Source organism: Mycteria americana, chromosome 14 (genome assembly GCF_035582795.1).
Source record: "Mycteria americana isolate JAX WOST 10 ecotype Jacksonville Zoo and Gardens chromosome 14, USCA_MyAme_1.0, whole genome shotgun sequence".
NCBI lineage: Eukaryota > Metazoa > Chordata > Aves > Ciconiiformes > Ciconiidae > Mycteria > Mycteria americana.
Window position 1 is genome coordinate 14,769,588 of NC_134378.1, and position 15,060 is coordinate 14,784,647.

The following is a 15,060-nucleotide window of genomic DNA, read 5'->3' on the forward strand; positions in this document are numbered from 1 at the left end:
TTAGATAGCTGTCGCTCATGGGGGAAAACAAATTTGTGGAGGGTGTTTGAGAGGCTCCAAGCAAGTGCTACAGCAGGGCAGGGAGCAGATCAGAGACAATCCTGGGGACTGAAGTGTGTGTTTGAGGCATCTAACAGAAGGGTATCATCATCAATACATCCCAGGTATCTATAGCCGCAAATTTGGAGTCGGACGCCTTACAAACAGCAGTGACAAACGAGCCTTTACTCCACCAGAGAGGGTGCAAAAGCTACGTGCAAGGTCAATGCAAAGCTTCAGTGCCCAACAAGGCTTGAAATTACTGCAATCAGTGCAAACCCCCAAATAAAGCAGCAGTGCCCTCAGCCCCTGAAAGGCTGCCTGAGCAATGGCAGCAGCCGGGTTTCCTATGCAAGAGGTGAGCTGTCCACAACTGCCCCATCCCACAGACCTTCCAGCCAAGGACCACCCAAACCCAGCCTCTGGTGCTGCAGGGCCGGCAGCAGAGCTTGGGAAAGTGCAGCAGAGATGAAAGCCCATCCCTACCTGTTCATGGGGGCACTTCAGTAGTTAACTGCTAAACTGTCATGGACTACAGAGCAAATGCCCCAAATCCTGACTTACAAGGGCTACTGGCTGCCAGAGAGCAGCAAGACGAGGCTGCACAGCGTACAGAGGAAGGGGTGTCTCACAGCTCCCCTGCCCCGGGCTGAGGACTGAGGAGTTCCCCCATCCAACAGCCCAAGCAATGCCCCCATACCAGAACGCACACCCACATCCCACAGCCCTTCAGGTCTCTGGCTTATAACCTTCCTGCCTCTGCAGCTTCAGCCAGGATGTCTTTTCTGCTGCTTTCCTCTAAGCTGAGGAAAGTCTGAGAGAATAACCCATTTCCAGAGGGACAGTTTTGCAGATGAATAGGAGCAGCAGAAAAGGCGGTGGGGGCTGGCAGCCGTGCTATTACAATGTTAATTCCCTTTGACTTGCCAGCATTAGAGACCAAACATCCATTGTCATTCTTTGTCTTTTATAGGAAGATCTTTAGCACAGACTTGCTTTTTTTAAAAGAGTTTTAAACGCACCAATTAAAGTTTTACAGCACAACCTTAAATTCCTCAGGGCTGTATTTTCGTGTTCTGGGGTGAAGCCTTGCTAACCATCCGCCTTCGGGAGCCAGGGACCCTCTTTAGGGGAATGGCACCTGCATAGTGTGGTAGGTTTCCGTGAGTGACCCAACTATTAGGGAGAACCTAAATAGTAACAGCAAATCGCACAAACCACAGTTAATACTACAAACAGACAGACAAGAGGTTTTCCCTTCCATATTTCAACCAGAGCCTCCTGCCCTGTCATTAAATGAGCGGGTTTTGTCCCACCCTTCCAGCAAGGACCACTGAAGGATTTCAGAAGCAGAGGGGCAGGTCCTTGCCAGCACAGTCTACAACATAACCAAGAAGAACTCGGGTTACCTGTCCAAGGTCCAGAGTGACGTTGACCTGGTTGAACTCCAGCCCCCGGGAAAGAGGGGGGCTCTGCCACCAGCGCTCTGTCCCGTCAATGGCATTTGTTATGGGGTGGGCCTTGTTGCTGTTTGCGGAGGAGCAGATGTCACAGTACTGGCCCTGTTGGAAAGTACAAAAATAACAATTAACTGTAGCCAGAAAAACGTGGCACAAAGCAGACAGGTATCACAGCAACTCAGAAAATAATAGGATGTAAGCCTGCAAATCAATATATAAACCTTTTGTTTGCACCAATTTAGAGCATGAACAGAAAAAAGCACAAGAAAAAGTTCAAAAACCCCACAACAACCACCCAGTGCAGAATTTGGGCTGCTTTAAGAAGCATCCCTTCTGTATTTCAGATATGCACTGAGCGTTGGCAAAGGGACCCAGACACAAAGAACTGGTTGCCAGATGCAGAAGAGCATGCAGAGAGAGAAGCCACACCGCAATGGAGAGCAGTAGCTCAAGCTCCAGGGCCACCAGCTCCTCTGCTGAGGCTGCCGCTCACACCCTGTTCACATCCAGAGATCCTAACCCGGACCATTCAGTCATTCCTTTGGACCCAGACTGGCAGTTCTGCCCAACTCCCTGCAATCTGTTTCTTGTCAACCTATTCATTTCACAAGTATAGTCCTTTCAGCTACATTTTCAAGCTTAATAGTCTAGCAGCCAAGTTCCTTTTGCTGGGGATGCGGCAATGCAAGGCCAGAAAGGGACAGCCCTTGCTGTCAGCTGGCCAGGGCCCTAGCTGCAATCACTTTTCTGCCTTGCTTTTGTGGCGCGGGTGGCTTTGTCAGCTCCACGGACACGCTGCCAGAGAAAACAGCTCTGCAACTTTAACAGCACCTCCTGAGCAGGATCAGACAAAGACCTGAGCTGTTAGGGGCAATTCTTTCTTTCCCATTTAATGCACACAAATGAATCTGACCCACTCTTAAGGAAGCCTGCAAATAGCCCTGAAAACTGGCAAGTTATTTGTTTTGTGGAGCCACTGTTCTGTCACTTAAATTGCTGCTACGGACAGCCTAGAAGGGAACTCTGTTACAGGCAGTTTTCCTTTTAAAGGCGCAGTTATCCCCAGGCAAGCAAGCTGCCCTTGCCTGTCCCAGCTGCAGCCAGCTTTAATATTACACCAGGTACATGATCTCAAGACAGGCAATCTCCTTCCTGCATACTCCATCTGCATCCCTACAAAGGCTGAGGCAAGACAGAGCCACCGCAGAGCATGTGATTTTCCAGATGCCCCAAACTCTAGAGGAATCTCAGTGCAAAGGAAACGGAGATTTCACAGCATTCTTCCCCACAGCCATGTGCTATGTTATTTGCAGGCAATTATGCAACACAAATTGTCCTGAACAAGAACACCATTTCATTAACTCCTCTAGAGATATGAAAATAGCAGATGGGCAAGCACAAGGCCAAAGAAAAGGGCAGCTGAAACCATCCAGGTAACCCTGATGCCTATTCAGGGAGCTCCTGCTGTACAGAGAGGTCAGGACAAGGCTCGTTTGAACACGCACTGAGCGAGGAGGGAGAGCAGACCAGATAAAACTGACCCAACTCTTCAGCTCAAACCTTTAACGGGAACCGGTGCAACAGGTTGTGTGGAAATTTCTGCTGCACAATACACAACACTGAGGCGGGGGGGGGAGACATGAGGCAAGGTTACAAAGTGGGGATAAATAACAAAAAAATAAAGCATTTTCATGCTTTAAATTCTTGCCACAGATGTGAAAACCATTTTGAACTCAAAGTTCACATTGATGGGCAACAGTCAATTCAAGTTTAGTAAGAGGGGACTACAAATGAGGATCAGCTGTGCCAGATTTGTAATGCTGCTGTTATCCCTCCCCACTGCCTGCATGTGCTAGGGGCCACCGAGCTGGGAACACATCAACAGCTGAACTAAGTTTGCCGTTAAAAGTGCGATTAGCCCCTCTGATGCTCAGTAGTTGTTTCATTAGAGCCAGACCTAAACCTGATGAGGATCATTTCCAGCTTTTCCTATTTTAGAGCACCTTGGGCTCCCGCACAGTGCGTCAGGTCTCTACAGGGAAGAGAAGTTCTGACATCAGCAGAGGATTTTAATTAAAAAGCAGTTGTGAGAGACAGGCTTACTGGAGACAGCAGGTTGGCAGAGCAGGAGAGGCGTGGACATCACCAAGGTACACCAAATAAAGAACTTCAGCAATGCAAGAAGTTGCAAGGCAGCTTAGAGAACATAAAAGTGCCACTATCAGAGCAAACTGCAAAGGGAGAGAGATAAGGAGGAGGTTTGAATGGAGGGCAGCTTCCAGAGACCTGCAAGGCCTGATCCTGTTCCCGCTCACGTCAATGGGAACTTTGAAGTTTCCCCTGAGCATAAAGGCTAGCCTGGCACCCCACTGGCACGGCTTGCCTCGGGGAAAGCAGATGGCTTTGTCCTGCTTTATCTGGCCCTGCCATGACCCAACCTCAGCTCTCCTCGCCTAATTTATCAGAAAAGCCCAGGAAGCGCGACCCAGCCTGGGCCGCTGGGGATGAGGTAAGAAGGGCAGGAAATGGGGGGCAAAAAGTAATATTTCAGACAAGGAAAGTGCATGCTTGCAAGCTGTTATGGGGGCTGTCCTCGCAGATCAAGTAACTGCTCCCCCAGAGTTAAGCTGGTGCTATCTCACCAGGTGTCTTTTCTGCAGGCAACAGCAACTTGTTCTAAAAAATACATGTCTTCAGCTGCAGTTAAACCCCTGAAGTCCAATGCTATCATATGTGCAAGCACAGCAGAGACACATGCACAGAGGTACAACACCAACGGTCACCCAAACCGCAGAGAGCCCTGGGCTGAGCCAGCTCTCCCCTCTGCGCAGCACCGTGCACGAGAGACATGCCACGGGAGAAAGCAGCACGGGGCCAGACGGTCACTGACAACTGCAGGACATCAAAAAAGAATGCCACTTAATTCAGAGACAGTCAGGTATGAAACAGCTTCAGACCTCATCTGTTATCAGCACCTGGAAGAGCGAGAGGACAAGACCTCTGGTAAGCACCAACACTGCTCAGGCAAGTATAGCTCAGCACTGCAATTGAACGTGCAAACAAAGCAAAAGCAGCACTGATTTGAAATCGGTGAGGTTTGTTGCATATTTTTAAATTCTAAGGTCTATAATTGCTTCAATTAATGCTAGTAACTTCCCTTATTGTTATACAACTAATCTCCTGAAATAAAGTAATCATCTACAACCCTGCCTCACTCTGAGAGCAGCGTATGATCCCTGCCGGCTTTGGCAGGTCTCTGGAACAGCCTCCAGGCAGCTGGGTGGGATGGGGAACATGAGCACACGGCTATGCCTTTGCAGAGCTATCTCTGTCTTGGAAGACAGATAGCCACAAGCATCTTCAGTAAAGCTTGGTGAGAAAAATAAACCTATAATCTCTCTTGTGCCTCATCTTCTACACATTATCAGTAAGGGAGGATTGCCCATGCCGATTAGCAAGTGGGACAAGGGAAGCAAACTTCCATGGCGAGTCCCTTTCAGCACACCTCAGCATCGCTGTGCATCACATCCTTGCAGACTGAAAAGCCCCCCACAGTTAGAAATGCTGTCTTCTGCCAAAGAGCCCTGAATAAAGCAAAGGAAACTCCTTGAAAAGGTTTAGAGCCTTCCCACAAGCTGTGCCAAAAACACTGCAAGTGTCTTTAGGGCAGCATTACTTCAGAAAGCTTAACAATGATAGACATTTTAAGACTATCTCCTGAAAGTCTTCTACAATGTCAAATGAGAACAAGCAGAAAACACAGAACTGACTGAACTCATTGACTAGATGATCATATTAGTTTGCGCTAGGTCTTTAGTCAAGCAAACGTGCCTTCACCACCACAGCACGTGGAAATCTCTTGGAGGGTCCCAAGAGGCATTCTTCCACAATTCCTGACCAAAACCACCTTTACACCACAGCCGCACCATGCACGAGCAGCACAGAGCAGGTGAACGGAGAAAGGAAGGGACTCTGTCTGGTGGGACATGCGGGCAGCAAGGATATGCATGTGGAGTTCATTATTGTCATTTCAGTCTGCTCAAATTGGACACTTCCCTCCCACCTCCCTCATTGCTTTAGTCACTGGGTGGTGTTGAAACCCCTACAGAGGATGAATTGGGAACTCTGACCTCTGCTCTGATGCCTCCTGTTTCCTCCCCTCCCTTTTAGGTGCTGCCTGTGGTCACGGAGAGGAGCCACTACAAAAGGATTTTTCTAAAGCTTTCAGATTGACCGAAGACCACTGGTCTGGGAAGAGGTGCTCAGATCAAAGTGACCCTGTGCCAGAGCTGCAGAGCGCACGGGAGGGGAGTTGCTGCAGAAATCCACGGCCGAGGAGCCCTGTACGGCAGCAGGGGGAAGCCAGAAGGATGTGCACACGCTGCGGTGCCAGGAAAGGGCTGCACTTGAAGGATGAATTACAACTGCCCCCAAAGCTGGTACAGCCTCAAGGGTTTATTTTAGTCACCAGCATCCTTAGTGCAGTGTGTCATGCTGACCTAGCAGTGTGGCTAGAGCGCAGGTGGACAGATGTAGAGCAATAAACATCTACCCACATTTGCCAGCTTTTCCAAGCGGTTTTATCCTCCCAGTTTTGCTCGGCAGATCACTCACATTTGTTTACGAGTGCACATAGTAGCAGTTACTTTACCTTTCCTTCCTACCTTTGCATCACTGCAGGCACAGTTACTACATCTAGGTCCCTACAAGTCTCCTGCTACTAGTACTTAAAGCAAAGCTTCTTCAAGTTACATTATTTTACAGTGCAGCAAAGTGAAACAGATCGCTTTAAAAGGTGGCAAAACTCAGAGGAGGAGATGTTAGCTTTTTGCCATCCAGTAACATCTTCAACAATTTGTACTACAAACAGGGGAAAAATTCCATGTCATAACCACACAATAGCCAGAAAATTCCTAGTACAGCACTAACTTGGGAGAATGTGGCCAGAATGAGAAAAATGTTTCAGAGATCATCTTAGAACAAAGCCACCCCGACCAAAAGGCCAAGAAAGGCTCGATCCGAGAAACTGACAGTTTTCCCTTGCTCTTCTTGACTGTTACACACAACACGGACAACCCTACTGCTCCATTGCAACAGGTGAACTGGCACCAGCAGCCTCATCAGCAACGAGCAGAAAACGCTGGCGAGCAGCAGCTGAGGGCTCCGTGGCAGGCTTCAGGCTGCAAAGCATTTCAAATCAGAGCTGCTCTTCCCAGCTTCGGCTGCCCTGAGGCAGGAGTGGGTCTGAAGTTCCTGCAACTAAAACTAGTGTTTTACAAGCCCGTTTACAACTGTTCTTTCCTCTTTTCAAGACAACCATAGCTGTTTAACTGCACAGCAGTTTTTACCATCTACATTCCTGGCTACAAGCTCCTTCTGGTCCGCTTAAAATGGGACCCCTGAGATAAGTCACCTGACATTCGCTTGTAAAATTCACCCTCTTCACTTTCTCCTCTGCTCATCCTAATGCCCCACTGAACACAGAGGGAATGGCAGAGTTAAGACCCATAAAGGTAAATATTATCACGTTTCTCATACATTGATTCTCTGACTGACAGAGGAATTTAGGAGCTGGTTTGCCCAGGATGTCATCAAGATAAAGAACCAACAACTTTAAAAATAATGCCATGGGAACTCAGCAAGCTGCCTTTCACGTGTGCAACTTCTGGCAAGGCTGGGAGAGAAAGAGCACGTGCGCCTCATCGCCCCGCTGCTGCGGGGGGCTTCAGATGGGCTCCCAGCTCCAGGGTACGGGCCTGGGCAGGGGAAGGATGCCCTGGGGACCACCCCGGCCTGCCCTTGGCCCCCTCCCAGAGCACCCCACCACTAACCCACCAGCCGGCCGGTGGACACCAGCTCTGCACCAGGTCCGGCTGTGGTGGCCGGCAAGTGGGGATGCGTGGGAAAACACCAGCGGTAGCGGGGGCCGTGGGGCCCTGCACGCCGCTCGCTCACCCATCTCCGAGCTGCCCCGCTCCTTGCTGCCGCCGCTGCCCTTCCCAGCCCCCGCTGCCCCCGGCGAGACCGAGTTCTGCCTCTTCTCGCACCGACGGCTGAAAAACAGGGGTGGGACGAGGGAGCGATGGCCGGGGGAGCACAAAGGGGGGCTCGGACCTTTCTGCGCCCCCCGGGCCGGGAGGCGGCTTTGCCAGCCCAGCGAGGCTCCGCAAGCTGCCCGGGTGCGGGTGCGTGGGTGCCCCCCCGCCGGCCGTACCTGGATGGTCTGGTTGGGGTCCCCCCCCGCCACCGGCCCCCCGACCAGCTTGCAGTAGAGATCCTCCACGGCGCGGCGGCTGCCGGCGCCCGCCGCCTCCTCGCCGCAGGTGGCGGTGGCGGAGATGCGGGTGCCCTCGGCCAGGTTGAAGTAGGGCGGGTGGAGGCTGTGCCCGTTCACATCGCTGGGGAAGGAGGCGGGCGGGCGGGCAGCGGCGGCGGGCACGGCCAGCAGCAGCCACAGCAGCCCCAGCCGCGCACCGCCCCGCTCCGCCGCCCTCGCCATCTTCACCGAGGCTGCCCGAGCGGCGGGGGCGGGCAGCAGCACCGGCCTCCCCCGTCCCGCCGCCTCGGCACTGCGCGCCGCGCCGCCGCGGCCGCGCTACTTCTGCCCCGGCGGCGGGGAGGGGCCACCCGGCCCGTGCGCGGCCCCGCCGCCCTTAACCCTTTCGCTCAGCGCCGCCGCCGGGTCCTCTGCCCCCCGCCGGCCTCGCCCTGGGAACCCCCCAGCCCCGCCGGCAGCCGCAGCCTTGCGGGAGGAGAGGCCGAGCGGGGTGAAGTGATCCCCCCCCATAAAAGGGGGGATAGGATCCTCAGGGAAACAATGTGCCTATTGTATCTGCGGGGCTGCGCTGCCTTGGTCGCGCTCGCTGGTATTTTAGGACGTTAAACTCCATTAACCGAGAGATCGGGTTATCTCCAGGAAAAGCTCTATTACTAATTAACAAAACAGTAAAAGGCTCCACAAAACCCAGCTTACTGTCCTCGGGGTATGCTGTTGGTTCTCATTAAATTTGGACAGTGAAAATTTGCTTCCACTTTCCCCAGGAAGGCTGGCTTTCCGGGAAAGGCTTTGCCCTCTCACCTAAGGGGGAAAGAAGCAGCTCAGCGGTAACCCAACCTTCTCCCCATCTCTCCGCTACCCACGGACAGTCCCTCCGTGGTGTTACTTGCAAGGACACGCTCACTGCCAGGTCTTCATATACTACTGGGGGGAAGACACTTTACGGATAAGAAACTGAACATATTACAAGAAGTTATATGTAACAATACATAAATTAATGCAGCAAAACGCTACTTTGATTTTCTAGCACAGACAGACTTTTTTAAATCCAAGAATTGAACGATACACACACAACGTTGTGCCTGAACTGGCCAATACTGTTTCTTTAAACTAAGAAGATAGAGAGTAGACCAACAGAGATCAGGTCTGGAGTCCATACAGTTGGATTGCTACGGTATTTGAACCCCACAGGAAGCAAAACAAGCTCTTAAGCGTGTCCAGGTCTTCACAGGCTGCTGCTGGGCATTTGCTCCTTGCCGCACATCATCCTCTTTGTTTCTCTTTTGTGGGCAGCCTACCAGGAAACAGCCCTCTTGGAAAAGTTACCATCTTAAATATGAAAAGCTCTTAAAAAAAAAAAGCATTGTGATCTGTGTAGTTCAAATACGTAGCTCCACGGACCACATTCGCGTTGGGCACTTATCTGGCAGGCTATGCAATTACACTCATTTCAGCGCTTTCAGGGACCTTTGAAAGATTCCTTTTACTGTACCTAAAGCAGTGTACATGGCCTATCATACAGCGATATATTGTAAGTTTACCGTCCGGTGAGAGCGGAGTCACCGCAGTGCCCTGCGCTGTGGAGTCACTGGTCACCGCAGTGCCCTGCGCGGCAGGCAGTCGGACACTCGCAGCCCTCCGGCCAGGTGCTGCTTGGGAAAGCTGCTGGGTCCCAACATCAGGAGGTGGAGGCCTGCAGACCCACATGCCGTCACCAACCGGGCAGCCACCCAGTGCCAGCTCTTCCTCTCCTGGCACCGCGCAGTGCGAGGTTGCGTTAGCGTGACATCAGGACTTGTGAACCGGGTGGTGAGAGGTGCCCGGTTCCACATTTCGAGGAAGCACTGAAGCACAGCCGCCAAGCCCATTCAGTTAGAAAGACTTCCTAGAGGGCTTTCAGACATCTTTTAACCCCTTCCTGCTTGTCTGTCTCTTTGGAGATCTTTCCCCTGGTTTCCCCACTTAATGCAAGATCTTATCACTCAGCAGATGAACGTATCCTTTAAAAGCTAAATAGAACCTTTTAAAACAAATTCTTATAAAGAGAACAGGCAGTCTTTGCCGTTTAAACTGTGCTTGAAAATGGGTAGCTTGCTCTGGGGAAAGTGGAACAGCCACCTTTGAAAATACTTGTGCTCTACAGTAATCGTTAACTAACACGTTTATGTATGGGAGACCAATACTCCACAGGATAGGAATTAAAAGTTCCTTAAACTTTATCAAATGCCTTATTTAATTAGCTACTTACACCCCATGGCACCTGTGAATATGTAAAAAGAGTTAACAAGGAACGCAGGGCACAGATTAGGAAAATCACTTTCTCCCACCCCCGCAAGAGAGTTACAAGGCAAAACACTGGGGCCAGTCGAATACCCGTAATCCCTCTAGTGGTGACGTTGTGGCACGTAATTAATCACCTCTCCAGCATGCAATTAAGGCAAGTGAACAATCCACCCAGAGGGAAATCACAGTTAGCACGTGGGGTTTGTGGCACGGACTCCATGCAGAAAAAAATGACCCTTCAGCAGTCTGAACCGGCCCCTCGCCAACCGCAGAGCTACTTCGCAAAGACAGTTTGAAGACTGAAGATGTGCTTAGGCTGCCTATGCTGAGGGGACCTGAAGTTTTCCAAGAAGCAATGGAAATGGTTTAAAGAAAGAGGATTCTGAGAGGTTTTTTCCAGCACAGAAAGAAAGGGGCAGAGGGTTTATAACATAGCTAAACATCCGATTTAGAGGTTAACCAAAAAGTTGAGGTTCACAGCTTGAACTCCTATCCTGATGCCATCTCTGGTCAGCCACAGCCAGGAAAACAAGACCTATTTGCTAATCTGGGCCGGACACAAGCCCCATCTAGTCCAACACCTCCTCTGAGAGTCGCCAGCAGCAAACATTTTGTGTGAAAACTGCCATGGGTGGGCAAGGAATACTCAGCTCCCAAAAAAGATGTCCCCTGATCTATAATAGCTAGATCTAAGCTTGAATACTGAAGCCTTTCTTCCATTTAAGAGGCTTTTCTAAGCATTAATTTCAACAGCCCTGGATATTTACCATTCATGTTATTATCTGCTTTTATCCCTCTTTGAATTTTACTGGTTTCTTGAGCCTAGCAATGGTGCTTCTTGGCTTGGCTTCACAAAGCTACTGGTCATAGTGACCCACTCTCAGATAGGAGGTGTTGAAGCAGAAGAGACCTTACTGTTTAAAATCAATCCACTACCAGTGAATGCAGAAAGAACTGAAAAAAAAAAATCTAGCCTGTAGCAGTCCTGCTCCAATCCTCTGTGAACCTACGTGTAGCAACACGACTTCAGCCATGCTGCTATCCATCTGCAACCGTTAAAGGCATCTGAGTTCCACTGAAGTTTTTACTTTTGCCTCCCTAAAAACTGCAGGACCATGAGGAGCTTGCCAGAAGCTGTCATCAGAAACTACAAGCTCTTTCTTCAAGCAAGCTGTAGAATAACAGCAGGGTTTTGGGAGTGTGGAGGGACAGGAAGAGCTTAAAAGAGATCTGAGAACAAATTCAGTGTTTGGGCTCACAACAGCTTACCCTGATGAGGGAACCCGGCTCCTAAATCTGAATAAAGATTCAGCAAATTACAAGCAAGAGTTTTCCTATCTACGCAGACCCTTTTAACCTACTGCAGAAGTGCAGGGAAGTGTCCCACAGCCAGAAGCAAGGCCTGTCGAGTAATTCAGTGGCAATGCAGACACATTCTGCTTGCTGTGAATAAATTCTCTGGTTTTGTATTGTCTATTACATAGAGAAATGAAAGAAGTGCTCCTCACTCTGGGAAAACCAACATATGGCCAATGGAAAAAGAACCGTTGCCTTCACGTGCAGTATTTCCTAGCAAGGTACCACCACAGTCAGAGCCGTCAGTAAAAGCGGTGCCTGAGCCAAGAGAAATAAGTGAGCATATGGTTCTTGTACCGTGTATTGTATACGGTCAGGAACATGTTATCTTACAGAAGATTTAATTACTTTTCTACTACCCTGCTGCAAGCAGTGTGAAGGAATGTGTTTCCTGAGCTTTGCTCTGTGGTGACCTAAGAACATTATACCAAGATCACCATTTTCATAAGCATGTCGGGTCTTGACACACTTGTGTCAAGAACAGCTACTAGAAGCTAAGAACTAATTCCACATGAGCTGGAATTGAACCAACACAAGCAGAAGAGCAATCAATATCCTTCAAGCACATCTCCAGCTTTATAATTTTACAAGCTTCACCGGCTGTACCTGAGAAGACTGTAAAACAAAATAAAAACGACATAAGCGGGTTTCAAGTGAGGCTTGCATTGAGTTTGCTCAGTTCACAGAGGCACGGAAAGGAGTTCCCCTCCTGTTCACACAGACCCCCGCACACATGCATATACAGACAGTTCTGCAAACAGCCCACAGAGACCCAAAGTACATTTCCCCTGTTTGTTCTTCAAACTGACAGCTCAATTACAGCTTTTTAAACCCTTCTGCATAGGAGGAGCTAGGGCACAGTTTGAATCTACAGTGGGAAATGACTGAAAAGTTTTGTTGAAGGCATGAGGAATTTGATCAGGCTCTGCCTCGCTTTCTCAGAGTGGTTCCTACAATCACATAAAGCCAAAGGCCAGAGGGCACGATCGGACTCATCACACTACCGCATCTGCTGTCTACTACAGGCCATAAACTTCTACCCCACGGTGTTATACCCAGCACAGCTCTGCTTTTATTAAAATATTCCTGATGCTGGTTTTGCAATGTTAACAGAAACAGTTAAAACTGGACACACCAGACCAGACTGATAAGGTGATGCAACAGGAAGCAACTCTAGGAAAGACAGCATCCTTTATATCTTTTCAGAATTGAATTACGTTATGTGAAAATGCAAACCCCTAAAACTGGCAAGAATTAGCAAGGGCTGAATTAGGACACATCTGGAATTAACAGTTATTCCCCCCTCCCCCCCCGTAAAATTACTTTAATGTGTCTTATCTTTGTTTCCTTTACAGTGCTCCCCCTTTAACATTTATCCAAATTTGAAAAAGACTGTTTTGATACACAGCTGGTCAATTTGCCATGCCCGGGCAGCACCTTTTAGTTAAACACAAAAGAAAGCATGCATCTGTGTTTTGTCTGCTGTGGACATTTTCACGAAGAGATCAAGAAGTTTCATAACGTAGCAGGACATGTTACTCTACACCAGAGAATTCAATTCACTTTAAGGTCAGCCTGTACCTTCCCTGTAATCAAATGGTTCCAAAACCCTCCCAAAGCCCGAACAGGTGTTTCATTCATACTGTCTGTCTACCTGGCAAGGACCCAAATAGTTTCTTTTAAAGCCTAAACTCTGTATTATTCTGCGGCGCACTGAAAACGTACATATGTGCTGTCTCCTAGGCATGCTTCAGGCTCGGTCATCATTAGCTACATGTTTTTCTTTGCACAAATCAAACAGGAACACAGCTGCTTTTATGTTAATAACTAAATCATGCTTTAAATTTATGCCGCACAGCTCTCCCTTCAGCCAGAAGGGCCCTGCAGATTTAACGAGCTGACATGTCAACAGAGATCAGTTCACCCACCAGAAAAGTGCAGCTACTTCTAGGGTGAGACATGGTAGCTGTTAAGCGCTGCGGGAGGACGAAGACTGCTGTGTCAAGTTGAAGCCACAGAGGAAGCAGGGGGATGAGCGAATGCGCTCGGGGTGAAAACCAGTGCAATGATGGGAGTTAATGCACCTGCTCGAGTGTGAAAGAGCAGTGGGGGCAAGCTGGAGACATAGACAGAACATGCTTTTACTTCTTGTCTGAAAGGTGGGACATAACCAGCACTGCAAATGGGAGGCTGACTCAAGCCTGACTCAGAGAATAGGATTTTTCCTACTGTGTCATTATAACTTCTTTGAATACCGGGAAGTTCATTCTCCCACAGACTACTTCACCCGGGTTCGTTTCTGTACCCTGTGGCTATGTGCACAAATATTCTTCAGGCATGGGGTCATGACAGACCCTTGCTGGCTTCCACAAACATCACAACACATCCAATTTTTCAAAATCTAGGTGGACATTATTAGTGGCAAGGAACTTCAGGGATTTCAGAAAAAAGTTAGCATTTCTAATGCAAATATACACATTTATTTGAAGGAGGGGAGGGGATGATTCATGCCAATAAGGACTGCTTGGGTTGAATCATCCACTGCATTTCCATTCAAAGGGTTTCTTTTCTCCTTGCCATTCTTGAGAGCTGGTGCTAATGTCACAAATAACTCTGAAAACAATAGGAGCCGCAGAAAGTTAGAAAGTTAGTAGCTAACATGGCAAAAGGAAGATCTCATCCCTATCAGAAAGGCAAGACACCAGCTGGCCATCGCACAGTTTGCCTCTGCCTGCCCTGCCCTTGTGACTGCGTTTTTATTAACTGTGCATCTGTTCAGCTGGAAAGCTACGGGTTTGCTTAGATCAGGGAAATGCTCTGATTTCATTAGCGCTGCTAAACCAGCACAAAACGGAGCTTGCGTGCTGTGTTCGGTAGGTAACACGGCTGTCTGCAAGGAACACAGCGCTGATACAGATATACCTGCACCCCACGCAAGCACAGAGCTCCTACTATGAAAACAACTTCTACCTTCAAGCTGGTCTTTTGGCAGTAACTTTTGTCACTTACGCTTAGGGACTTTAAGGTCAAACTTCTTCTTTCCTATAATCAGATTGCTCCAAATCTACTCTCCTGGTTTTGCATGGGAAATCTTTCAATTTATAATCTAGATTTAACTGGAGTCATGAGATGGTGGGGCACACACTCAAATACCCAGTGCGAATGTAAATGGTTCCTGTTACGGCTAATTACGCTATCATATCATTCAGGGACAGTTTCCCCAGGACTGATGAGACCTAAAGCATGCCTTAAAGCCCCTCCACTATCAATTTCTAGTACATGGACTTCATGGAGAGACTATCTTCTCTGTCATACAGGATAGTAGTATTGGCATTCTCCTATGAAGTCCCATTTCTTTAATGAGAAATAATACATAGTTAATGAAAAGTGTAATTTGGAACAAGCAACGGGCCCCCACAACATTACAAATGCCAAGCTGGCCCCAGAGGAAGGATCATCTCAACAAATATCCCACACCAGCAGATGTCCTTTGGTTTTCACGTGTATTTTGCCAGCTGAAGGGGCTGCCCAGTCCAACACACAGTGGCTGTGGCTCCCCAAAGGAATCAGCAACAGCTCTCGTGTCGGTCACAAGGAATACAGTCAGAGGAAGGTGCACAGACCCAGAAACCCAATGGACTCACT

The 15,060-nt window shown here is 49.0% G+C and overlaps 1 protein-coding gene across 4 annotated transcripts in view; it reads right to left on the reverse strand.

Moving 5' to 3' along the window:
* LAMA5 (laminin subunit alpha 5) overlaps window positions 1-8,086 on the reverse strand; it is a 96,405-nt gene extending 88,319 nt beyond the window's left edge. For all 4 annotated transcript variants that reach the window (XM_075516890.1, XM_075516889.1, XM_075516891.1 and 1 more), the window contains exons 1-2: window positions 7,714-8,086; window positions 1,449-1,601 (exon numbers count right to left, since the gene is read on the reverse strand). In XM_075516890.1, coding sequence (XP_075373005.1) covers window positions 1,449-1,601; window positions 7,714-7,998 — 438 coding nt within the window. In that variant the 5' untranslated portion in view covers window positions 7,999-8,086. The remainder of the gene's footprint in view (window positions 1-1,448; window positions 1,602-7,713) is intronic.
* Window positions 8,087-15,060: the final 6,974 nt, after the last annotated feature.